This window comes from Galeopterus variegatus, unplaced genomic scaffold (genome assembly GCF_000696425.1).
Source record: "Galeopterus variegatus unplaced genomic scaffold, G_variegatus-3.0.2 Scaffold3153, whole genome shotgun sequence".
Classification (NCBI taxonomy): Eukaryota; Metazoa; Chordata; class Mammalia; order Dermoptera; family Cynocephalidae; genus Galeopterus; species Galeopterus variegatus.
The window spans coordinates 73,208-97,570 of record NW_007729264.1 but is presented as its reverse complement, the minus strand read 5'-3'; the positions used below and the strand labels follow the sequence as shown (position 1 = coordinate 97,570).

Genomic DNA, 24,363 nt, shown 5'->3' with positions numbered 1-24,363 from the left:
GGCTCAGAGAGAACAAAAATGGAGAAAAAAGGCAAATTGCTGTCTATCTGCCGGAGCTGGGATACACTCTTCTCTCCTGTTCATGGACATCAGAACTTGAGACTCTTCAGCTTGGGTTCCAGGACTTACACCAAGGACAACACCAGCTTCCCTGGTTTTGAGACCTTCAGACTTGGACTGAGCCATGCTACCAGCATCCAGTTTGCAGATGGCCTGTTGTGGGACTTCTTTTCACGACTGGGTGAGCTAATTCCCCTAATAAATCCCCATCCATATATTTATAGCATATCTTACTGATTCTGTCTCTCTGGAGAACCCTGACTAATATAGCATGTCTCAGCATGTACACAGAGCCCCTCTGCAAATCCTGGGAGACCTATCAGCTCCAGGCACTAAAGGAAATTTTTGTTCAATCTGCTAAGCAGAATACCATGCACCGGTTATCAATTCCAGGAAAGAATTCTAAATCCTTCTGTTTATTGCATCTTGGTGTGGGAGTCACCAAGGAACACACAACACATCAAGCACTGGATAGAACAATGCTTTACAGACATAAAGAAGAGCTAGAGCTGCCTGTGAATCCCAGTGTCAGTGTTCCCAACCGATCATTTTTCTTTTTCCCTCTTTAGATTGTGCATTTTAGGAGTGGTTTGTGATTCAGGCTCCACAATACCCCAGACAGGGCCCCCTGCCTTCAATCTGGAGTTGATGCTTCTCCTCGGCAGGGGACCCCACAGAGATGGGAGATGAGACCAAGGAGTACTACAGTGGTGCTGGGAACATCTAGTCCTTCCATTCAGGTAGGCAAACGTCAGGCATGTTAAATTCATGCAATACATGCCTCAGGACTGGGACAGACAGCCTGGGTTGCAATACATGGACAGTGGGTACCCCAAATAATAGACAGAAACACCTCTGACCACCTAGTACTGGAAGAGGGCAGAGGGTGGGGGAACTAATCTCTCCCCTTCTGCCCTTCAGGTTACTGCCTAGGTAGACATTCACAATGCTCATCCAGCTGCTTAGTGGGATTTAGCCACTCATCCTGAACTCAAAGACTTTTTGTGAGTGTGGAAGATGCTTCCTCATTTAAATCCTCCCAGAAGACACACACTGATTTTCCACAATAAACCTTGCAGTCCTGAACTATGGGACTTTCTTTCTATGATGCCATGTTGATTGTCCTTCTACAATGCAAGTAGGAGGAGATGGTGTGGGTCTGGACTTGATGACAGATGTTTGACAGGGGTTGGGGAATGGGCGCATCTCTGGTTTACTACCCTTTGAATCTGAAAGATCTGAGAAACACTAACCTGAATCTGCTACTTCCACAAGGTCAATGGCTTTCCCAAAGAGCAAGGGACAAGGTTTTGTGTAAAGTCTGGTATGTTTCCAGTCTTTGTTTGGCCTTTTTATCACTTTTTTTTTCTTCCTTTTTTGTCTTTTTCGTGACCGGCAACGGGATCGCAACCCTCGGTGTTGCCCCCGCACCTCGCTCAGCCAGTGAGCGGCCGGTCTGTATGTGGGATCCGAACCCTCAGTGGGAGCGCCACCGCACTCCCAAGCGGCGCACTGTAGCAGTGCGCCACCGGGCCCGCCCCTTTTTATCACTTTTGACCTTGGGCAAGTCATGCACACACATCCCAAGTTCTCACTGTCCTCATCTGTGGAGTAAAAGGGTTGGGCTAGTCCACTAAGGACCTCAAGCAATGAGAGCATATGTAGTTTTTATTTAAGGAAACAGTGTTCTGCAGCCTAGATTGTCCCGTCTTTTCTTCTTGCCTCTAGTTTTTCATGAATCTTATCTGCATACACATCCTGAATTTCTTTACCTTTCCTCCTCTTCTCAGTTTTCAAAAATCAGGCTTCCTGATTTTTCCTGGCCCACAGCTCACTTGAGAGAGCGTGGTGCTGACAACACCAAGCCCATGGGTTCAGATCCTGTATGGGGATGGCTGGTTCGCTCACTTGGGAGAGCGTGGTGCTGACAACACCAAGCCAATGGGTTCAGATCCTGTATGGGGATGGCTGGTTCGCTCACTTGGGAGAGCGTGGTGCTGACAACACCAAGTCAAGGGTTAAGATCCCCTTAACGGTCATCTTTTTTTAAAAAAAAGAAAAAAAAAATCAGGCTACCTCCTCCAAAAAATATGACTCTCACCCAAGGCGTCAATAATCTTTTTATTTACAATCCAGCGACCCTTTCTCTGGGCCTATCTTTCTCAAGCCCTTCAGCAGTTACACTCTGGACCAGTTCGTCCTTCCTGCTGCACTTCCTCTTTGTCATTTTTATCCTTCTCCTGCTTAGAGAACAGAAAAGAGGCCAGTATGAGTGGGTCCAACTAAGCAAAAGAGAGGTGGCCGATGACCTGTGTACCCATCAGCTTCCTGGATGTCTCCTTGCAAGTGTCTCAGGCTTTTTCACACGAGTGGCCAGAACCAAAGGTGTAATCTTCATGCTGGAATTGACTCATCTTCCCACATTCCCAGTCACCTTTGGGCTCCCCAACCTGAGAAATGGATGGGAGCCTCACCTGCTCCCTCACCTATAGCCTTCCATGTCCACCTCCTGAACATCTCTCACCTCTGCCATTTTCACTCTTGTGTAGCAACCTTGTGTGTTATCACCTGTGCCTGGACTATGACATGTACCACACCTCTTGTCCACATTTCCTAAGGACACCAGGGCAATCGTTCTGAAGTCCACATATATCTGAACATCTCCTTGACCTGCTTGAGACCATTAAGGTCCAAACTCTGTTCTATGGCCCCAACCACCCAGGCCAAGGCTCTTTCCAAACCGTGAGCCCTCCAGTGATGGTGAAGAATGACAAAGTCCCCAGTGCAGAAGAGCCATTTTATTTGTTAAGGAACATGGGGTGTTACACATGCCTAGTGGGAAAGCAGGGGGAGTAGGTTCCTTGGATAGAAGGCAGCCATGCATTTTTTGGCACATGGACCAGGCTTCTGTGAGCTCTGGGAAGCTGGACAGCAGGTAATAGATTGAGCAGCAAGAAATGTTCTGTTGGGAGAAGACTCCTATCAGAATGGAGACTCAAGGTCATTGACTGATAGCTACTGGCCCATCAGACCCGCCCTTCAGAGGAACAGGAGGAGGCTGAGACCCTGGGGCAAGAGGGTCTTATCTCACCCACAAGGGTAGCCAGGCTGGGGTTGGGGGCTTCTCATGCATGTGTTTGAATGAATGTGTGTTTGTGTATATGTGTGAGCTTGTGTGTGGCGAGTCTGCAAATGTGTGCACGCATGTGTGCATGTGCTGGTATGAGAGTATGCACATCCGTATCAGTGACCATGTGTTTGGGCATTTGTGTGTGTGTCTGTGTGTGAAACACACCATTCGTGTTTCTCTTTGTAGCTGTGTACTGTGCCGCCTGTGTCTTTCCACCTCTGTCAGCTTTTCTGTGGATTTCTCTGTACATCTGTGTGAGTGTCTATATGGATGTTTGTCTCTTTTTTTTAATGTCATTTTCCCAAGCCCCCTGCTGCCCTCTACCAGAACAGCCAGGAACCCAAATCCTGGGGAGTGGGGAACAGCACTCACCAGCTCAGCAGAGGCCAGGTCCCTTCCTGGAAAGCTTAGACCTTGATGACAAATTCTAGTCCGTGGATTAGAATATCTAGGAAATAAAAAAACAGACTGGAGTCATGATGTTGGTGTGAAGGAGTCCCGGAATGTCTCCCATGCCTTGGATTGAGTGTTCCCCCCAAACTTAACCCCCACTGTGACAGTGTTAAGAGGATGCGAAATCCTGCTATGGTAATTGAAAGGTAGGTAGGGCCTTGAAGAGGTGATTAGAGGACCATGCTGTAGTGAATGGATTAAAAATGATGGTCAGGGGCATGGTTCTGAGGTCTTTAAAAAGGAATATCTCCCTCTCTCTGCTCTGCCATTTTTGCAATGTGATTGTTGTCTCTGAAGTCACCACCAAAGAAAGCCTTCACCATATGTCTTCCCTGGACTTTGGATTTACCAGTCTCTGAAACTGTAAACGATAAATTTCATTTTCTTAAAAATCACTCAGTTCCGTGTATTTTGTTATAAGCAACAGAAATGGGCTAATACACCTATTTCCCCTGTGGCAGTCCAGGGAATGGGAGCTGTGGGGATCCACTACACTCAGGCTGGGCTTGGAGTGGGCCAGGCTTCCTTCCACCAACTCAGTGTCAGGGCTGATGGGGAGACAGGGTCTAACATCAAATTGTCGGATAATTCAGGGGAAATAAAAACCCAAGATGAGGAGAGTTGATGCCAGAGGAACCTAGCTGTCCTGTCGTGTACAGGGACGAAATTTCTTGGGGGGAAATTGCTGCTCCTGCAGAGGGGGAGAGAAGGCTTGGAACCAGGTACTTACCGGCAATGTCATGCACCAGGGTGACATCCAAGCGGCTGAGAACCCCATTGACCAGAGGGCACACCTGACCCGGGGCAGAGAGGGGAGTTAGGCTAAGTGGCACCTGTAGGGAGACCCTAGGAGCATCATCATCCTCAGCCTGCATTCTCCGGGGGGCTTTTTAAAAAAATCACTTTTCTGTGTCTGAAAGTGTATGATTCAAAGCAATCCACAGAGAGTGGATGCACACTAGGCAGAAGGAGAAACTGAAGTCCTAAGGGGTATTGTGAAGTGCTCAAATCACACAGCGGGCCCAGCATTCATGCTGGGATGTCATGTCTGTTTCTAAATAGAGTGGGGTGCTCTGGGAGAGGTGAGTTTCTGGTTATAGGAGGCCCCCAGCACAGGCTGGAGGATTGCTCATCTGTGGCCACAGAGGGCTGGGTAAGGAGCTTCTCAGGGCAGGAGCCAGTGCATTTCAGCTGCAGTGTGGACATGCGCAGGACCTGGCCCAGAGCAGAAACCAATCAATGTGCTTGGAAGCATGGAAGGAAGAAACATGGACAGATGGATCAATGGGTGGATAGATTGATGGATGGAATTTACTTATCAAACTTACAGTCTTAAACCAGCTCACCCCAGGGCTCGCTTTCAGCCTGAGAAGCTCTAAGTCCCAAAGATCAGGGGCCTCCAATTTTTGCCCACTTACCTTGCCCTGCACCAACTCAGGAAGGACTTTATTGAAGATCCCCGTGAGGCTGTCGAGAAGGCTTTGAATGGGGAGGGGGTTGAGTCTGAAAGAGAAAGGCCACGGGGCAATGCAGAGGCCTGAGGTTGACATGCAGAAGCCTTCAGAGGGGCCACCGTGTGTCCCACAGTCTCAGCACTCGGTGCCTGAAACCAGGCCTTGTCCATGCACATCCATGTGCGCCAAAGAGCAAGGGTCCCACCAAAGGGAGTTATACCCTACGCAGCAGCACACACAGGTATGTGTAGAAGAAACACACAGGTCCAGGACATGGTAGGTGTTCAATACGACTTTGTAGAATCCATAAACGGACAAACAGTGCTTAGTGGGTGGTTGTCATGAGGAGTCAATGAGACGATGCATGTGAAGCACAGTGTGTGTGTTCACTAAATGTCAGCCATGGCGTGGATGGCTCTTACAGCCTATGTGTGACTCGGTCTCCCCATATGACAGGTAACTGAAATAAGTTACCTAGTTAGGATCTATATCTATTTTAACCCTTACCAGGACAAAGCGCTTTCACACCTATCATCCTGGTGGAGTCTGCCAATAAACCCACTGTTGTTTCATTTTACACATAGGTAAGCCAAGACCCAAACTGCAGAGGCAGTATTCAAGTTCACACAGGAAGCCCTTCATCTCTCTCCACCTCCCTGTAGTAAGCGGGGCTTAAACTCAGATTATTGTTGCCTAATCCAGCTTAAAATTGGTCAGTTTGACTAAAGAAGTGATAAGTGACTATTTACCCATCCATTTTCCTATCCATCTGTTCATACATCTATGAGTTTATCCTTTCCTCCGTTCACCTGATCATCTAACTATCCATCCATCCATCCATCCATCCATCCATCCATCCATCCATCCATCCATCATCCACCCATCCATCCTCTCTCCCTTCCTCTCATCCATCTTCCCATCCTTCTGTCCTCTCATTCATCTATATTTCCATTGTTCCACATTTGCATCCATCCATCCATCACCCCACCCTGTTGTCTCTGGGCAGGAGAAGCCACCCTCCCAGCCTCACCCATCAAGCACGGAGACTCGTAGGCTGCCAGGGGAGTGGGTGCAGTCACCAAGGACCAGGTGAATTTTCTTCTGCTCATCTTTCACAGCTAAGATTTCTGCAGTGATGTTGAGCTTCACAGCCAGCTTCAACAGACTTCCAACCAGCTGCCTGTAGAGGAGATAGCCCTACTGGTATCTGATCCCACCACGTTCCAAGGCAAATGGGGTTTTCTTCTTGCCAGGAATGCCTCCCCTCGCTTCACTCCATCTTGCCCATGGAGTAATCATCTCATTTTCCAGTAGGGAAAACCAAGGGTCAAAGTGGTCAAGTGAGTTTTTCAAGTGACCTAAGGTCACTAAGCATAGCAGCAAGTGAGCTGAAGTTGGAGGCCCAGGTGTGTTAGCGTCTAACATCCATTTTTTGACTCCCCTGGTGAGCCTCTTCCCTTTCCCCCATGGGACGCACTCACGTATTCACATTGAGGTCCATGCCCAGAGGGATGGTGACATAGAGACGATGACCATCAGGGCTCTGCACAAGGCCAAGTTCCAGCAGCTGGGGATTGGTGACCTTTATGCTGTCCAGGAAAAAACATTGCAGGGAGAAACATTAACTCCTTTGTCCCCAAACCCTGAAGCCACCTTCAACCCAACCTTATTAATCCGAGTGGTGGAGCTACCCATCTGGGAGTCTTGCAGCAAAAGCCGCTTTGGGCTCTGAGTCACACTGGTCTTTCCCAGCCTCTGCCCTTGATCAGATCTTGACACACATGGCCCTCTCCTCATGTCTAGTCTAGGGACCACATCTAGATATGGGCATCCTGTATGCTGCTCAGAGTCGAACAAGGAAAGTGGCTAGTCCATACTGGCTGATTTGTGGCTTGATGGGAGGGTGAGTAGATGGATATGTGGGCGGGTGGATGGACGGACGAGTAAGTGGCCAGATGGAAGGAAAAAGGGGTGAATGGATGGATGGATTGGTCAGTGGATGAATGGATGATATACAGGCAACTGGAGTAAACCCTGCACAAACATTTACGGGTAGGAATCACTCATCCTGTCATGACCTTCAATGGCAGGTCAATCCCCAGTGTTTATTACAGCAATTGAGGAGCAGAAGGTCAGGGAGAATGCAGAAAAAGTGGAAGTAAGCTTCTTGTCTGAGCCAGTCACGGTGCCAGGTCATCTTCAGTCCATATTTTCTTCAGTCCTTCCAACAGTCTTTCTCTGTGGGTACTAGAATCTCCATTTTACAGATGGAGAAATCAAGCCCAGAGAGGTTGACTGCCTTATGTCAGGTCACCCAGCAAGTGCATGCTATATTTGGAAATCAAACTCAAGTCTGTCTCTTTCCAAGTCAGGGAGGCAAGTGCTTGTTGGGAAGGGATGGGTAGGAATCTTGGAAATGGCTTTGATCCAGCACTATCAGGGACTCAGGCTTTGCCACCCCGCTGGCATCAAGCTTTCCACTACTGCTTCTTGCTTACAGAGCTATCAGGTGTCTCATGGAAAACATGATGTTAGATCATTCCATAGACATCCCATTGATGATGTAATTGAGGAAGACAGCCTCCTCTCCCTCGCCTACGTCAGAGGTAGCCTGTGTTCTAAGGGATTCCGCAAGTGGGGAGAACAAAATGACCACGGTGTAGTAGAAAAGGCCATGGCTTTGGACTTAAGTAAGTTCAAGTTCAACTTCTTACTCTGTACGCCTCCAGTGCGTGAGCACAGGCACCTCTCTGTGCCTCGGTTGTCTCATCTGCAGGCTGGAGATTATTAAATCAGAGGGTTGTTGTAAAGATTACAGTGATGCTGGGGCCCCATGACATGCTTCAGGACTAGGGAGATTACTGGTATGAGAGGGCCAGGTCCCCGGCCAGACTGGAGAAAAGACTCAGCAGTGAGTCCTAGCTCCATGTTCTAACCATGCCTTTCCCTTTTTCTGGGCTGCTGCCTGGGGCTAGCAGATGTCCAACTGGGGTTCCCTAGGGGAACAAGGCCTTATTTTAGGGCAACTCACTCAATGAGGTTGTTCAGGCCAGGGATCACTGAAGTCACTTTTCCAAGCAGGCCCCCAAGCAGGCCATTGGAAGTGCCTCCTGCTGTCTTCACGATGTCCAAGAGTGGAAGGTTTTCCAGAATGTCCAACAGACCCCCAGAAAGCAGGCTACTGCTGAGAGCTGGAAATAGGTATAAGGATCTCTAGGGGTCAGATCTCATAATTCCAGACCCTCAGACTCTCTCCCCCATTTATCCCTGCCCTTCTTCCCCTCTGGATGATCACACACACACACACACACACACACACACACACACACACACACACACACACACACCTTAAAGAGGCTGTCACAGGCTCACTTACCACCTGTCAAGCTCCCAGCGAGATCTGTGGGACTTGAGGGCAGGGCTGGAGTTACAGCCAAGGGCAGGGCCTGGTTCAGGGGCAAGGGCAGGCCTGTAAGCTGGGCTGCAGTCTGGGCCAACAGCCCACAGAACACAACGAGGCCCCCAGTTTGAAACATCTTGTCTCCTGGTATCTGTGGACAGAACGATGGGCCTAGTGTGGCAAGGATATGAGAAGAATTTATCCATGCCCCACTGAGGGTGGAGTTCTCGTTTGTCTGCTCCCAGAACACGAGGTGTGATTAGCAATAGTTAGTACTGCTGAGCGCCAGGCAACAGGCTGCCTTACACTTGGTAACCACTTTCATCCTCAGCACAACCCTGAGATGCGGGCACTTACTGCCTGCGTTGCACAGGTGAGGAAATGGAGACCTAGCAAGTGTGGGTAAGTTCTTCCCCCAAGGTCACAAGTGCATAGTGGAGAGAGAATTTGGAGCCAGATCTGTCTGACCCACAGGCCTCTGTTTAAATTAATTGACCATCAGATTTACTCTCTGATCGGGCTTGCTCACAAAGGCTTGGATCCTTGCCCTGAGGTCCTGCTCTTCAGAAAAAGCACGTGAAAGGCTTAAACATGCAAGCAGCTGAAGAACTGAACTGCTTTGCCATCATCCCCATTAAGTCCTTTGGTCTGGGTTCAGGCCATGATGGTTTGTGGACACCCTTGCAAGTCACACTATATCACCATGGCTGTGGGGACAGGTCAGAACTCGTACTTTGGGGACAATTAGCTGCGTTGGGCAAAATTCCATCAACTGTCCCCTGTGGCCAGATTTCCATCAGTGTTGTGGCTGGCGGGAATTGAAAGATGTTTCTGGCCCAAAGAGTCAGGGTGGCCTCCCCATAAAGTTAAACTTTGACCAGGACCTCTGGATCTCTTTTGGGCAACAGACCTGTTCAGAATCCAATGAACGCTAAAGACCTTAGTCACAGAAAAAAGCATCCAAATTGGGCAGCCAGTTTTAGGAGGTTTGTGGATGATCTTTATCCACACTGGCAACCTCAAGTTGAAACTCTTGCCTTAGAGATCTCAGTTAGGGTATGAATAGCACTCGTTTCTATACCAGTGTTAGCATTCTCTTAGGAAAGCGGAGTGAATGGCCATCCCCATGTCCTTGACAGTGGCCAGTTCAGTTTCTCTTGCAAGAGCCCCAGGGAGTGGTTCTGAGTGCAGTCTGTCAGTTCCTGCCCCACAGCAAGGAGACCAGCATTCCTGCCACCAGGACAGCAGAGAGGGGCAGCGGAGGGGGCAGGTCTCACCTGAGCGTCTCAGAGGTCTCAGCGGCTGTCCTGGTCTCCTCTTCTCTCTCCTACCCACTTCTGCCAAGCAGCCAGCCTCTTTTATAGCATGGGAATCAGGAAACTAATGATTGGATGATGAGTATCTAGATAATTAAGAATTCTGCAATCTGGTAGTGTCTTTCAGGGCTCTCCAAAGTAAATAATTGCCAATCACATTAGCAGGTGGGACAGTTAAGCTATTTGGTCGACAAGTTAAACAAAGAAAAACATGATATGGGATGTTACTCAAGACTTCATGGTTTCATGAGAGGGGCTGAGGCTGGGAACCCACGCTCCCAGGTGACCCGGAGGATCATGTTTGGAACTTAAGAAGCAGCAGCAAGTTGGAGCCCAGGAGGGGACCTCAGTCTCATCTCTTGGCTCTTTTCCTTTCCTGGCCTGATTCTTTTATTGCAATTGGAGGATTCTTGCTCCCACGGTGTCAAAGAGTCAAACTACATCTGACTTCCTACATCTAGAGTGTCCCTCAATTCCAGGGTAGGGGCCGGTTGTTTTTCGGAGCCTGTATTGCACGCAGTGATGAGATGGGGGCTCTAAGTCCTTGCAAGAACCCTGGGAGAGGTGACTGCACCTCCTTTACAGAGGAGGAAAGTGAGGCCCAGTGGGGACAAGTGCACAAAGTCACAGAGAGGACGTGGCTGGGTTACAACTCAACTCATTGGTTAAAGATAGCGATGGAAACAATGTTGACAGCTGTCATTGCCGAGTCTTGCTGTATGCCAGGCCTGGCGCTGTTTTTCACACACAGCATCCCCCGAATCCTCCCAGCCTTGTGTGAGGAGGGAATGAGTTTTTACGAGGGGAAAACTGAGGCTCTGGATGGGAGGTGACATGTCCAGAGTGGCCCAGCTGGCATGGGGAGAGACATTCCCACTCCAGACCTTTCTCTGCGTCACTGTGTGGGGAGGTGAAGAGGCCTTCTCCACGCTCGCTGTCCATTCTGATTTCCCACGTCTGCGAGTTTCATGCTCTCGTGCTTTCCACTTTTATATCCTGGAGATATATTTATATATTTTATATTCCAGCTTCCCAGGCCTGAGGGGTCCTGTGGCGCCCTGGTCTCTACCCTTGCCCTTTCTTCTGCCCTTCCTCAGATGAAGTGACAAGGCATTTGTCCCCATCACTTGGGCCTTTGGAATCTATGTTGCAGATGAAAATCCTGAAGCACAAAGAAGCCAAGGTATTGGAATGGTGAGAACAGCTTCTGCCCTGCAAAGCCTAACACCTTATAAGCCAAAGTGGGGAGAGAAGGAAGAAATGTGTATTTATGAAGCACCTACTGTGTGCTGGGTGCTCTCCACACTTGAACCTCATCTCCATGAGAGTGCTTCATAATGACGTTCCTCATATGTCAGATGAGGAGAACGAGGATCAGAGAGGGTGACTACTTCCCGGGGACACACAGCAAGTGAGGGTTGGAGCAAATCACCCCTCCCCCATCCCCGTGTCCATCTGAGCCCTGACGCCTTCCCCTCAAGCCATGCCTTCACCGTGCCTGCTCCGGTGACTCCAAGTGTCCAGTCGGTGCCTCCAAGGGGCCAGTCGGTGCCTCCAAAGGGCCAGGGCAGTGGTTTTGAACTCAGTTATTTATTCAAGGTCCTTGCTGGACATTTCCCCCAGTTTGTATGTGACAGTCATCCTCAGAGTGGTCCCTCTTTTTGTTATCTTTTTGCAACTCTTGTGGGTTGGGTCGGGTTGCTACTATCTTTGCGGGGAAATGAGGCAAATAAGGCAGAAACTGAGTCAAGTTTGTGTAGCCAGTTAATGGAAAGCTTGCATTCTCTGATTTGAAGCCAGGAGGCTGTGTGCGTGTTACGGCAGAAAGCAGACGGATTTTGGCTCAAAGAGCCCTTGTTCAAATCCTGTGACTCTGGGCTAGTCACTCCAGTCCCCAGACTTCAATTTCCTCATCTGTAAAATGGCAGGATGATATCTACCTCACAGGGAAATGGGGATATAACATTTGGGGATCCTGGTATGACTCTCAGCTCATAAACTCAGGTGTTCACACATTTTTCTTGGGGACCTGGTATGACTCTCAGCTCATAAAGTCAGGTGTTCACACATTTTTCTTTCTAATTTATCTCTAGTTCAATTACCACTTCAGATGCCCTTTTACTCAGTAACAAACTTTTTTGTTTTCCCCTGAGTTTTATTTCTGTTCCAGGGACTTCATTTGTGCCAAGACACCTGAAGGAGGCTTCTCTGTCCCTAATTTTGACTGGAAATATGGAGATGTCCATGTGTCATCTGGCCCCCACGCTGCTGAGACAACTTGCTCCCCTTCTGTCTGAAAGGCCTCTTTGGATTTAGCACTTACTTTCAACCCGCTTTTTAAACACACAGAATTCTTCTGCTGTTCCTGGATTCTTTGGGCTGCTCAAGCCCGTCTGCCTGGCCCCAGCTAGACCCTCCCATCAACCATCTCTCGCTGGGGCCTGTCACCTTCTTGGCTCTGGGACAGAGTGTGGCACAGACACCCTCTGTTCTTGAACCCAGCACATCTGCTGGGCTTTCTGTAACCCCTTCCCCATGCCAAGGTTTGCCTGGGGACTGGCAAGGACACGAGACACTTTCCAGAACCCACCAGAACTATGTTCTCTTCAGTTTCTCTTGGGCTATCACCCTCCACCACCCCACATGGGGAATTTTCTAGTCCTGGGCAGGAAGGCTTGCTTGCTTCAACTTCACCATGTGTGTGCTAGTCTCAAAGTCTCCTATGTCCTGAGTTTTAAAATTCAAAAACCCAGGCTTTAAAAACACAAAAAAGTTAACGTACGGTAAAATTGACTTTTTCTTTTGGTGTACGGTTCTATGAGTTTTAACTCGTACAGTTTTATGTGGCCACCATTGTAGTAATCAGGACATAAGACAGTTCCATTGTCCCAAAAAAGACCCTCATGCTGCCCTGATATAGTCACACACTCACCCCACCCACTGGCAGCCACCGATCTGCTCTCTGTCACTATAGTTTTGTCAAAACCCCAGCCTTTGGAACCCAGGAGCCTTCTTTCCGCTTCTGCTGAAACTGCCCTTGCTTGAAGCCACAGGGGCTGCATGATCCATGCCCTGAGCAGGGGAAGTGTCTCAGGGCATCAGGGAATAAACAAAGGACACAAGGGTAACATTTTAAGACATTGTTTTCCCACACTGGTGACATCAATGACATCTCAGTGTGTTTCTCAAGAACTGTAAATGGTGCTCTTTTCTTCTTACTTATGAGATTATATTTGTATTTCGGAACCTTGACTGGTGTCATTTTGTGAGTCAGAGATTAATTATTAAAGGGCAGAGTTGATTTTATTTTTCAAAGGGCTCTGACCTATGAAAGGCTATTTTCCAGAACTTGGGAATGGGATGGTAGGTCTGTTCCCTGGGAGTAAGGTCTGGTTGGGGACTGAGTAAGAAGGGGCCTTCGGATGGGCTTGGAAACTTCAGAGGATTTCTGGAAAGCTATCGTGAATCTTCCCACCCGCATTTAGAGCAAATAATAATAATAATAATAACCTTCTATGAGACACTAGACCTTGATACCTTCTGTAACACTCCTGTGGGGAAACTGAGGCTCAGGGAGGGCAGTAACCTGCCCAGGGTCACCTCAGCTGGGCAGGGGTGAAGTCAGACTGTCATTTGGGGCTGGCCAGCTTAGTGCTGTCACTTCGAGAGCAAGTTTTCATCGCAGTCTTCAGTGTGGAAAGCCCTTTCTGTCCATCTTCTCTGAGTCCTCTCATTGACTGTGGAGTCAGGCAGCTCTGAGTTCCAAGCCTGGCTCAGCCAGTTACCAGCTGTATGACTCTGGGCAAGGTGCTTCTCTCCTTTTTTAATTTTTTTAATTAAAAAAAATTTTTATTTTAGTAAGAATATTTAAGATGAGGTCTACCCTCTTAACAGACTCTGAAGTATGCAATACGGTGTCATTCACTGCAGGCTCCATGTCGTACAGTAGCTAGATCTTTAGAACTTATTCAATATTTCCTCTTTTTGAACCTCATTTCCTCACTTATACGATGGAGCTAATGACACTCACCTCCTGGTTCTGTGGGAGGGTTAAAATTTGGGGAAGGAAATGTAGCTCCCAGCCCGATACCTGGCACAGAGGCAGCACCTGCAGTGAAGGGCATGGGAGTTAGAAGCACAGATGGGCAGCTCATAAACTCAGGTGTTCACACATTTTTCTTGAATCCCTGAGGCTGAATTTTGGCTTAAACCACCTCCCACTGTGGATCGCAGTGTCACAATAGAGGACCATTTCCCAACAATCCCTTCCAGGAGAAAATGTGATGAGTCCACATCTCTGTGAACCTTAAAATGAAAATGGAATGAGAGAAACCCAAGGAGGCCCCTGGAGGACCGTCTTAGCCAAGGGCCCAGACAGCCTCGCCTGGGATGGGCCCAGCCCTCCTGTGTTTGTTCTTTGAATCATGAGCAGAAAGAACCCCACAAACTCAAGGCTGTCAAGGGGGATCATCTGTTTGAACATGGGCGTTTAGGGTTGCAAATCCCCAACGAAGCATTTCGGATTAGGGAGCTGGAATTGAAAGATGGAGACATGAGGCTCTCAGGAGGCTCCTGTTCTCATCCCTGGGCTGTGGACACTTCCTTGTTCGAGCTCGTCAGTCCAGCTGAACACGTATTTCACCATCTACGAAGCATTTCGGATTAGGGAGCTGGAATTGAAAGATGGAGACATGAGGCTCTCAGGAGGCGCCTGTTCTCATCCCTGGGCTGTGGACACTTCCTTGTTCGAGCTCGTCAGTCCAGCTGAACACGTATTTCACCATTTCCCCCCTCAGTGCGTGTGTGCGTGTGTGTCTCTCTGTGTGTGTGTGGATGTGGCAGGGTGGGGGGTGCTGAAAGGAAAGGAGAGAAGACTGGGAGGGGGGATTTACAGTAGTTAAGAATGTGAGCTCCAGAATCTGGCTCCCTGAGTGCAGTCAACTTGTGTGACCTTGGGCAAGTGACTTTATTTCTCTGTGTTCTCATGTGTAAAATGGAATAACAGTTTTGCATCTCATGGGGTTGCTGTGAGGCATTGATGAGACGCTGTATGTAAACTCTGAGCACCAAGCTTGGCACATACCAAGTACTTAATGCGAGTATGTGTGTGCTGTCATTATTAACATGTGTGTCATTCCCTCTTGATTTCTCAGGATGCTCTCCCAAGCCTTGGCTGGAGGAGGGTGCGAACCAATATTTAATAATTGAATAGCTAATAGCCAAACAATTAACAATGAGTTAAATGACATTTGGTAAGTATTTCACATGGACCTAGCACATGCTAAACATATGGCAAACGGTTTTCACATACTCCTCACAAATAACCTGTAAGGTAAATATATTTTTTTAATTTTTAAAATTATTAAAATATATTACATATAAGAAAAATATACATAGTGAATAGCTCAATAGATCTTCACAAACCAAACACCCCTCCCATAACCAGCACTCAGATCAAGAAAGAACGTTACCAACTCTCCAGAAGCCCCCTTGAGCCCCTCCTAGTTGCTAACCCTTGCCCCAAGGTAACCACTACCTTGACCTCTGATGGGATGGATTAGTTTTGCTATTTTTGAGCTTCATATAAATGGGAGATGCAACACATGTTCTTTTGTGTCTGGCTTCTTTCATTTAATATTACCTTTAGGAAATTCATCCATGTGGTCATGTGCAGCAGCAAGTCATTTTCATTACTACAGAGTATTCCAGTGAGGAACTATCCCACAAGACATTTACCCATTCTAGTTACTCATTCTTTTGGTGGGCATTTAGGAGAGTATTTAGTTTGGGGCTACTATGAACATTGCTGCTATGAGCCTCCTTGTCCTTTGGTGCATACATGCAGGTGTTTCCATTGAGTAGACCCTAGCAGTGGAATTGTGGAGTCATAGAGCAGGCATATGTTCAGCGTTAGTAGATGCTGCCACACAGTTTTCTAAAGTAGTGGCATCCTTTACCTCCCCCCAGCAGTGTGTGAGAGCTCCTGTTGTTCCACATCCTGCAAGATTTCTATTCCCATTTTGCAGATGGTAAAGACCAAAAGGTAAAGTCCTTTGTCCCAAACACAGCTAGTGAGTCCTAAGACTAGGATTCATTCACTCATTTATTCACAGATATTTGCTGAGCTCACGTTCTGTGCCAGCCCTATGCCAAGGGCTGGAGATTGATTGTCACCATGCTGCATGGGGTCCATACCTTCATGGAACTTCTAGTTGGGCTGAATCTAATTTAAACTCAGATCTGATTAGTGCCAATGTTTTTACTTCTCCACTTTGTCGCCCTTTCCGTACACCCCCTTGGAGCACAGCAACGTTCTTGGCACATAACAGGTGCTCAATAAATATGGGTTGAATGAATGAAGGGCTGGGAAATCGCAACAGGCCCCTCCCTGCATTGATGAGCAAAGACATTGGTGGGCCTCTGGCTGCAAAATACAGGCCAAGAGCATTTTCTCTGCCATTTCTGGGCTGATGAGCAAACCTGGGAATGTTCATTTTCAGAATGGACACTTGATCAGGTCCGACGTCTGGACCTAGAGCTCAGGGCCCAGGCGGGGCACTCATGCACACCTCAAGCTAGAGTTTATTGTGGGAGAGGACAGGGTGTCCACAGGGCCTACAATAAAGGTTTCAGGGATATCAGAAGCCCCACTCTGAGGGAGACTTAAGGTCTCATGATGTGGAATCTCTTTCTGATCGACAGTAGACAGCTGAGGAGCCTCCAGCCTGGCGTGTGGAGGGTCACCTGGATTCATGGATGGCTGAATTCATGAGCAGCAGCTTGTTCTGTAAGGAGAAGAGGCAACGCCAGTCACCAGCATGTCCACCCTTTCAACCCCAGGGCCACACTGAATGGAAACTCTCATCCATGTATGCCCACTAAGGGCAGGTGCCAGGAGCATTCACATTAAAACTCTTTCCAAGTGATATTCAATTATTCACTTCTTGTTGCCTTCCATTCACTAAACTGTGAGCTCCATGAGGGCAGGGACTGGCTATTTACCAGCAACCAGAGTGGGGGTGGTCTGGGTTTGGAGTGGGGCCAGTGTTCCGTACTGGTTTGGGTGGAGATCTTGAGAGAAGCTAGAATTTTTGGTAACCTGAGGATCTGAGTGACTTGGCAGGGCACAACCTGCTTGGTAGTGGTCTCCTCAGGTCTCCCAAGGGACAGTAGTGGTCATTGTAATATGGTGACCTCTAAAGTGTTCTCACAGCACCTGCAGATACCCCTCAGCAGGCCTCACTGGGGGCTCCAGGCCTGGGGGTACCTCTTTCAGCCACTTGCCAACCCTGAGGAGTCCTTCCTGGATAGAGCAGACACTCATCTGTGAGGCTTTTCAGCAGTTTCACATCCAGCTGCCTGAGGATTTCACCGATCAGAGGACATACCTGAGCCACCAGCACAGAGAGAAGGGTCAGGACAGGGGCTGGGAAAAGAAAACCGGATTGCCTGTGGCTGGATTTCCAACAGGAATTGGGGCAAGAGAGGCTCCCTTGTATCGAGCATCAACTACACACTAAATGTCATGCGTGGTCCTTCCGTGCTTTGTCTCCCTGAGACCTCATGACAACTCTATGAGATAGGGATTGTGATGGTTCCCATGCTACAGATGGGGAAACTGAGGCTGAGGAAGCTAAATCTCTTACCCATGGCAAAAATGAATTTTTTAATTGAGTTTTTTCCGGTTCTAAAGCCCAAGGTTTGAAACCTTTTGCTAAATTACCTATATATACATATGCCTTGATATTCAGTATCAAGGATGCCCAAGGCACAAATACTTTTCTCAAACTTACCTGGTTTTCTATCAGGTGTGGGATAACTTTTTCTAAGTTCTCTTTGAGATTGTGGAGAAAAGGTTTCATCTTTGGTGGGACAGCCCTAGAAAGAGAAGTAAGTGTACAGAACAGAACAAATAAATCCAGCAAAATTAATGCCAAGTGGTATATGTTGAGTACACCTTACACAGTCTCTTAATCCTTGCCCAGCCCTATTCAAGAAGTATCATTGTCTAAGGGGTAACTCAGACAGGTGACGTGACTTGCCCAAGGTCACACAGCTAGTAAGTACTAATTGTATTAGAACTATGTCAGTAGAGCCCCAGAGTCCGCAGTCTTTCCCCTACACTGTCCTCCCGTGAATGTCTGGAACAATCTAGGCACTCGACGAACGTCTGATGAATAAATGAACAGACATCCACCGAGGTCGTAGTTGTTTTCAGTATTCTGGAATTACAGAAATAAATCAGATACAAATCTTGCCCTCAAGAGTCTGTTGAAGTTGACAGACGTGGTCAGCCAGTCTGCAGAGCTTCATTAAGCTCTTTTTTTCTTTTTCTTTTTCCTTTTGTCTCAATGTCTGGAACAATCTAGGCACTCGACGAACGTCTGATGAATAAATGAACAGACATCCACCAAGGTCGTAGTTGTTTTCAGTATTCTGGAATTACAGAAATAAATCAGATACAAATCTTGCCCTCAAGAGACTCACAGTCTGTTGAAGTTGACAGACGTGGTCAGCCAGTCTGCAGAGCTTCATTAAGCTCTTTTTTTTTTTTTTCTTTTTCCTTTTGTCTTGTTCCCCACTGTGTCCCCAGCATCAGGCATGGAGCCTGGCACATAGCAGATTCTTGAGAAACAGAAGAATGAATGAGTGATGAGGAGGAGCTTTAGAGAAGGCAGGAAGGGCATCCCAGGCCAAAGGATTCACAGGTGCAAAGGCGCAGTGGTGCGAAAATGTGCGGCGTGCTGTGGAGCCTTCACAGAGGCCGGAGGGCAAAGCACTACAGTGCCAGGCAGAGGAAAGGACACGTAGGGCCTTGAGTGACATTCTGGAGTTTGCTCTTCATCCAGAGGGCATGGGAGAATCATTGGAGGCTTTGGAGCAGGGGCTGGGGGCATGACCAGGTTTCTGTGTTAGAAAGTTGCTTCTGCTACAGGCTGGAGCATGGAGTGTAGGAGATGAGGTCCAAGTCAGGGAGAGCCAGCAGGAGGCTCCTGCAATGGTCCAGGTAGTGGACGATAGGCTGGGGCGGTGGCTGTGGGGATGGAGAGAAAGGGAGCCACCTAGGGCTGTCAGGAGGTCATTGATGGGAACCGGTGAAGACGAGCTAGGGGAGTGAAGAGGACAAAGAGTCTGGCTCCTGGGAGGGTGGCAGGGCTGTCACTGGATAGGAACAGAGGAGGAGGAGCAGATCCTGGGGAGAGGATGAGATCTGTTTTGGACTCATCCACGAGGTGGTGGGAAGTGAGGCTGCATCTAGGGCCTGCTAGGAAGGGGCCCAGACTGGGTGGAGTGGCGCTGGGGCCTTACTCAGTTAGCACTGTCATGTGGGCACTGCTGGGCTCTGCACGGCATTTGCCCATCACCAGATCCCTCCGGCCAAACTCGTCTTTCTCCAGCCAGAACTCCACAGAGAGGTTCACGTGTGCACACAACTTTAGGATGTTGTCATTGAAGGGCCTGCAAATGGGGGGATGGGCGGAGGTAGAGAAGGAACAGAGGGCGGTGGAAGCAGCTACATGAAGAGTGACTGTCATGTGGGCGAGGCAGGCACTGCCCACCATTGGGGCTGCCCATGGCATTCTGGGTCTTTTCAACACACCAGGCCCAGTTAAATCCTGAGGTTAGTGATTAAGGAGAAAATGGCTATTAGCCAGAAAGACTTTTGAGATTTCTTTAAATAGAACAGATTAGAGGCCTTGGAAATTCAAAAAATGAGAGTTAATCTTGATTTCAAAAACCTGTCCATTCAGCTGTGGCCCCCCTTTCCTTGGGGACAGTGGATGTCAAAGGGTAATTTGAACAGGATGGTGAACAGAGGGTGCTGAGATCATTAAAACGCTTCTCCCTTTCTTTAAATGAGCCCGGTGTAGTGAACACACATAGGTTTAAATGAGCAAATGACCTGCTGCCACCAACTAATGAGTGTCATCCACATTTCAACTCAAGAAACCAAGGCTCAGAGAGGTAAAGTGACTTGCCCAAGGTCACACAGCAAGTGAGTGCTGAAGCTGGGATTTGAATTCAAGTTGGGGTCAGAAAGATCTGGATTTCCCAGACTGCTAAGTTTCCCCCTAGCTCCCAGGTTCCCAATGAGGAGGAACAGTGCCTCTCAGATGCCGCTTCTGTATGACTCACTGTCTCAGTTCAATGTCAAATTCAAGTGAGATGTTTGCCGAGAACCACTCCTTGTGGAAAGACATCTGGATCCCGCCATAGTCCAGCTGAATGTTGGTGATGTTGATACTATACAAAGAAAGAACAGAGGCCCCGCAAGGTTGAGGGACCCCAGAACAGGGAAGGCGTTGTGCCGAGAAGCAAGGCTGGCCTATCTGTAAGCAGGGCCTGGCAATGGGATTTGGAATCAGATCCTTTTACAGATGCTCTTAGGGCAAGAGCCAGATGTGGGAGCCCTGGGCTGTGAACTGTCCCGAGGGCCCCTGACAACTAGCTCCATACAATTTTGGTTGTTCAACCCATAGCCAGCTATTGACAAGGTACAGACCCAGACGCTGGTCCTGTTCTCAGACCAAGCCTCCCCCTCTCAGTTGACGGCCCTGCCATCTGCCCAGGAGCCTGGGTGAAAGCCTCAGGAGCTGTCTTTGACTTCTCTCCATCCCTCACCCCCCACTCAACCCATTGGCAATCATGTCGGCTCTGCTTGCAAATATATCCCGAGTTTGGCCACTTTCACCACTTCTGTTGCTTTGACTTGTTCTAGGTCACCATCACCTCTTGCCTGGAAGTGCTCCAGCTCTTTCTGAGCTACCTGCCATGATCTTGGCCTCTCTACAGACTATTCCCCATTAGCAGCCAGAGGGGCCATAACAATCCCCTTTCACTCAACATTCTCCACTGGTTTCTCACTGCTCCTGGAATAAAATCCAAACTTCACCTCAGGGTCTGTTCCAACCCACCGCCATAGCCCCATCTCCTACCACCCAGCCACACAGGACATTTCCTCATCCTCAAACCCACCATCTCTTTCCTACCCCAGGGCCTTTGCACTCACTGCCCAGCACACCCTCCCCATGTCCTTCACGTCACTTGCTCTCTTTTCTTCATTCAAGTTTCTATCTAAGGGCCACCTCTTTAGAAAGGTCCTCCTGGTCAGCCCTCTCACTTTCACCCCTTACCTTGCTAAGTTTATATCATAACATGTCTCTCCACCTGAAATTAGTTATTTACTTCCTGGGGCCTATCTCACTAAGTAGGATGCAAGGTCCAAAAAGGTTAGTGACCACATGTTCTCTTCATAGTCGTATTCCCATTACCCAGCTCAGGTCCTGATACACAGTAGGTGCTCAATGAATAATTGTAGGATTTGCTAAAGGAATGAATGAAGCCAGGTGATTATGGTTGCACATATAGGAAAACCCTGCTGGTGACTATAGGTGCTCATTAAAATGGAGAGAATGAGGGATTTGAATCAGAGAGAGGGGAGCTCAAGGGCAGAGCAGTGTGGAAGACTGGGCTGCAGCTGAGCAGTTAGGAGACCTGGGAAGCTGAGCAGACATCTGGGAGAAACGAGTCAAGGTGGATGTAAGCAGGTCAGGCCCAGTTCCACAAGGCGAATCACAGCCACCAATGGTCACACATTCCCTGTGCACACCAGACAAGTCACCTGCATGATTCTGAGAGCTCCCAACAACTCCCAGAGGCAGGGACAATAATTATGCCCATTTCATTGATGAGAACTCAAGGCTGAAGCTCATAGGGCTCAAATGCTTTGCCCAGTCATACAGCTACCAAGCCATAGAGTGGAGAATCAGATGCTCAACTCTAGTCCTGGGCTCATTTGGTACCCCAGATGTTTATCCAAGCTGTGCACTAGGCACCCATTTTACAGATGAGTCCAGAGTGATCAAGCAGTTTCCCCAATGTTGGTAGCAGAGCCAGGATTTAGACACAGACACTCCTGAGCTGTCTCTTTTAATTACCCTGTTCTCCCATCTCCCCAAAGGACACCTAGCTTTGGGCTTCTACTCATCCTCATACTGGGCCTTCCACCATCTTTTCTTCAATCATCTTTTTTCCTTTTCACAGGCCTTGCACCCCCATCCCAGCTCTGCTCTCTGCGCCAGAGTTCTGTCGGGAGTGCCAGGGCCAGGGATGGGGTTTGGGGTCTTACCTGTCCACTTGATGCTGCTGGGGCTTCATGCTGCTGATCAGCCAGCCCACCACCCCTGGGGACATCTGCCCCAACGCATTCAGACTGTCCAGGAGGTGGATGCTCTGGATTCGGCTCTCTGCATTGTGCTTCATGAGGCCCTGGGCAATAACTGGAAAAGGACAAGGGACCAGTGACATCGTGTGGTGTGATGGAAAAGGTGGGTTGGGGGCTGGAGTTAGGAGACCTTGGTTGCAGGCCTGCACACCCTCTTCTTGCTGAGTGATTCATGCATGTCACCACCTCCTCCCCGAGACCCATATTCTTCATCTGTGAAATTATGCACTGCAAGATTGATGTGAGAAATAAAGAAAAACACCTGCAGAGGATCTGGCAGGCAATGCCTGCTCAAAGGACTTATTCTGGTTGAAAGTTTACCCAGCATTGTATCTCTGGGCTGCAGCACAGAGCAAATACACAGGATCTAGAACACAATAAAGGTTGGTTGATGAGAAAAATAAGCAGGTAAGTATAAAGAGAATAAATATAAATCGCCCTACACCATGCTTGGAATAAATTGCAGGACCCAGTGGAACTTCTGGCAAAAAAAGAATAAATCCCCCAAAGGAAGGAAAATTTAAAAACTATGAGGATGCTTAAGTCCTGCCTCTCTTGGCTCCAGACCTTCCTTCCCAGGATGGGGGCCAGCTCTGACAAACCTTAGAGCTCACCACACGGCACATTTATTTCACTGACTTGACCCACCTTGCCATCAGACCCCATGCCAAGAACTCTGGGGTACTGCAGAGCAGCAGAAACCATTGTTGCGCCCAACCCTGTCCTCCAGGGCCAGTCCCCAGACCTCCTTCCAGCACCCCTTGTTTCTGTCATTATAGACAAGAAAGTGTCATGACCCCATGCCAAGAACTCTGGGGTACTGCAGAGCAGCAGAAACCATTGTTGCGCCCAACCCCGTCCTCCAGGGCCAGTCCCCAGACCTCCTTCCAGCACCCCTTGTTTCTGTCATTATAGACAAGAAAGTGTCATAGATCTGGGTTCAAATCCTGACCTGTCACCTCCCTGAGTCTTGATTTCCTCATCTGTATAACAGGGACAGTAATACTACCCACCTCATAGGATTCTCGTAAGGAAATCTAAGACCATTCATCAATTTAATCAGCTGACAAATATTTATTGAGGATCTACTGGGTGTCAGGTCATGTTCTGGGCACTAAGGACACAAGGCACTTTTCTGTTTAGTAGAAGAGACATACATTAATCTATAGGGGAAACTGTAGGTATGCTTAGAACTCTTAGTAGTGCTTGGTTAATGACAGTAGCTCTTGGGGATTTGTGAGCAGCAGACAGCAGTGGTTGCCAATCCGATATTCATTCATTCATTCATCTATCCATCTATCCGTCCATCCATCACTCATCCATCCTATCCTTCTCATCTGAACCTTGGTCTCATGCAGGCACTCTCTCCGATTCCTGGTCCAGTTGAGGCTGTTGACTGTTTGAGCCATCATTATGTGATGACTCTTGGTGACTCTTTCAGGTTCAAAGTTGGCATGTGACCCAAGTTGGCACTATCTGACTATACAGAAGATCTATGTTCTATGTCTGAGGTGAAGGTTTCTTTCTCTTTCTTCTATTGGAAAGTAGCAAGACAGCCTGTAGCTCCAAAGACCACTAACCACCATTTTTCTACCACACTGAAAAGCAGCCTAAGGATGAAACCCTGATGATAGCAGAGCTGAGAAATGGACAAAATCCAGTCTGGATGGAAGCTTTGAGCTGCTGACAGAACCAAAGCTGGAGTTTGTCATACCTATGACTTTCAATGTGTGAAATGATAACTTCTTAATCGTTTAATTGTTGTATTTTCTGCTACTTGCAGCTCAGCTCCATAACTGATACATGGGAGATGATAGTAGCAATAAATATAGTTGAAGAGGCCCTTTCCACATATACATATGAGTACTTTCCATCATTTAAGTCTCAAAACAGCCTCATGAACAAACGTTCTAACTGTACCCATTGTATAAATGAGGTTACTTGGGCCCACAACTACACACCAATATATTTGATAACCTAAATGAAATGAATACATTTATGGCAAACCTTAAAATGCTAAGTTTCAATGCAGGAAAATGGAAAACATCTATAATCTAAGAAATTAAGAAATTCTAAGAAATTTCTCAAGAAATAGACATGGAGATTGAAGATCTCATTCTCCTAAAGCTTCTGACCTAGACCGTTTTATGGAAGAGTTTAACCAAACTTCAATAAAAAAGAAATTGTGAAAGAAAATAGAAAAAATGCCAGATTAATTCTATGAGGCTAGGGTAACTTGCCTAGCCTCAAAGACAGTACAAGAAAAGAAAGTTACATATTAGTTTTACATACAAAAATTTGCTAAAATCCTAAATAAATCATTA

At 47.9% G+C, this 24,363-nt stretch overlaps 2 protein-coding genes across 3 annotated transcripts in view; both read right to left on the bottom strand.

Annotated features, from left to right (window-relative positions):
- Positions 1 to 2,846: 2,846 nt before the first annotated feature.
- BPIFA1 (BPI fold containing family A, member 1) lies at positions 2,847 to 9,831 on the bottom strand. Of its 2 annotated transcripts, XM_008584132.1 has the most exons (9): positions 9,775 to 9,831; positions 8,474 to 8,648; positions 8,129 to 8,288; positions 6,579 to 6,686; positions 6,128 to 6,277; positions 5,062 to 5,146; positions 4,370 to 4,437; positions 3,563 to 3,638; positions 2,847 to 2,984 (listed from the first exon to the last, which is right to left on the bottom strand). In XM_008584132.1, exons 2-9 carry the CDS (start codon positions 8,631 to 8,633, stop codon positions 2,883 to 2,885), a joined length of 909 nt encoding a protein of 302 aa, XP_008582354.1. In that variant the 5' UTR covers positions 8,634 to 8,648; positions 9,775 to 9,831; the 3' UTR covers positions 2,847 to 2,882. The 2 variants fall into 2 exon arrangements, with proteins under 2 accessions (XP_008582354.1, XP_008582355.1); XM_008584133.1 differs by lacking the exon at positions 9,775 to 9,831 and having other exon boundaries at positions 2,966 to 3,022; positions 4,374 to 4,437; positions 8,474 to 8,633.
- A 6,732-nt stretch (positions 9,832 to 16,563) lies between these two features.
- BPIFA3 (BPI fold containing family A, member 3) overlaps positions 16,564 to 24,363 on the bottom strand; it is an 11,653-nt gene continuing 3,853 nt past the window's right edge. Inside the window, exons 2-7 of the mRNA XM_008584131.1 lie at positions 21,944 to 22,094; positions 19,951 to 20,058; positions 19,123 to 19,272; positions 17,607 to 17,691; positions 17,132 to 17,201; positions 16,564 to 16,592 (exon numbers count right to left, since the gene is read on the bottom strand). Coding sequence (XP_008582353.1) covers positions 16,564 to 16,592; positions 17,132 to 17,201; positions 17,607 to 17,691; positions 19,123 to 19,272; positions 19,951 to 20,058; positions 21,944 to 22,094 — 593 coding nt within the window. The remainder of the gene's footprint in view (positions 16,593 to 17,131; positions 17,202 to 17,606; positions 17,692 to 19,122; positions 19,273 to 19,950; positions 20,059 to 21,943; positions 22,095 to 24,363) is intronic.

Excerpts from the sequence above, each read along its gene's own strand:
- BPIFA1 (XM_008584132.1), bottom strand. The coding sequence starts at position 8,633 with ATGTTTCAAACTGGGGGCCTCGTTGTGTTCTGTGGGCTGTTGGCCCAG. Across the intron at positions 6,278-6,578 it reads ATGGACCTCAATGTGAATAC|GCAGCTGGTTGGAAGTCTGT; the intron begins GTGAGTGCGTCC and ends TCTCCTCTACAG. Across the intron at positions 3,639-4,369 it reads GTGCATGACATTGCCGGTAA|ATATTCTAATCCACGGACTA; the intron begins GTACCTGGTTCC and ends TTTATTTCCTAG.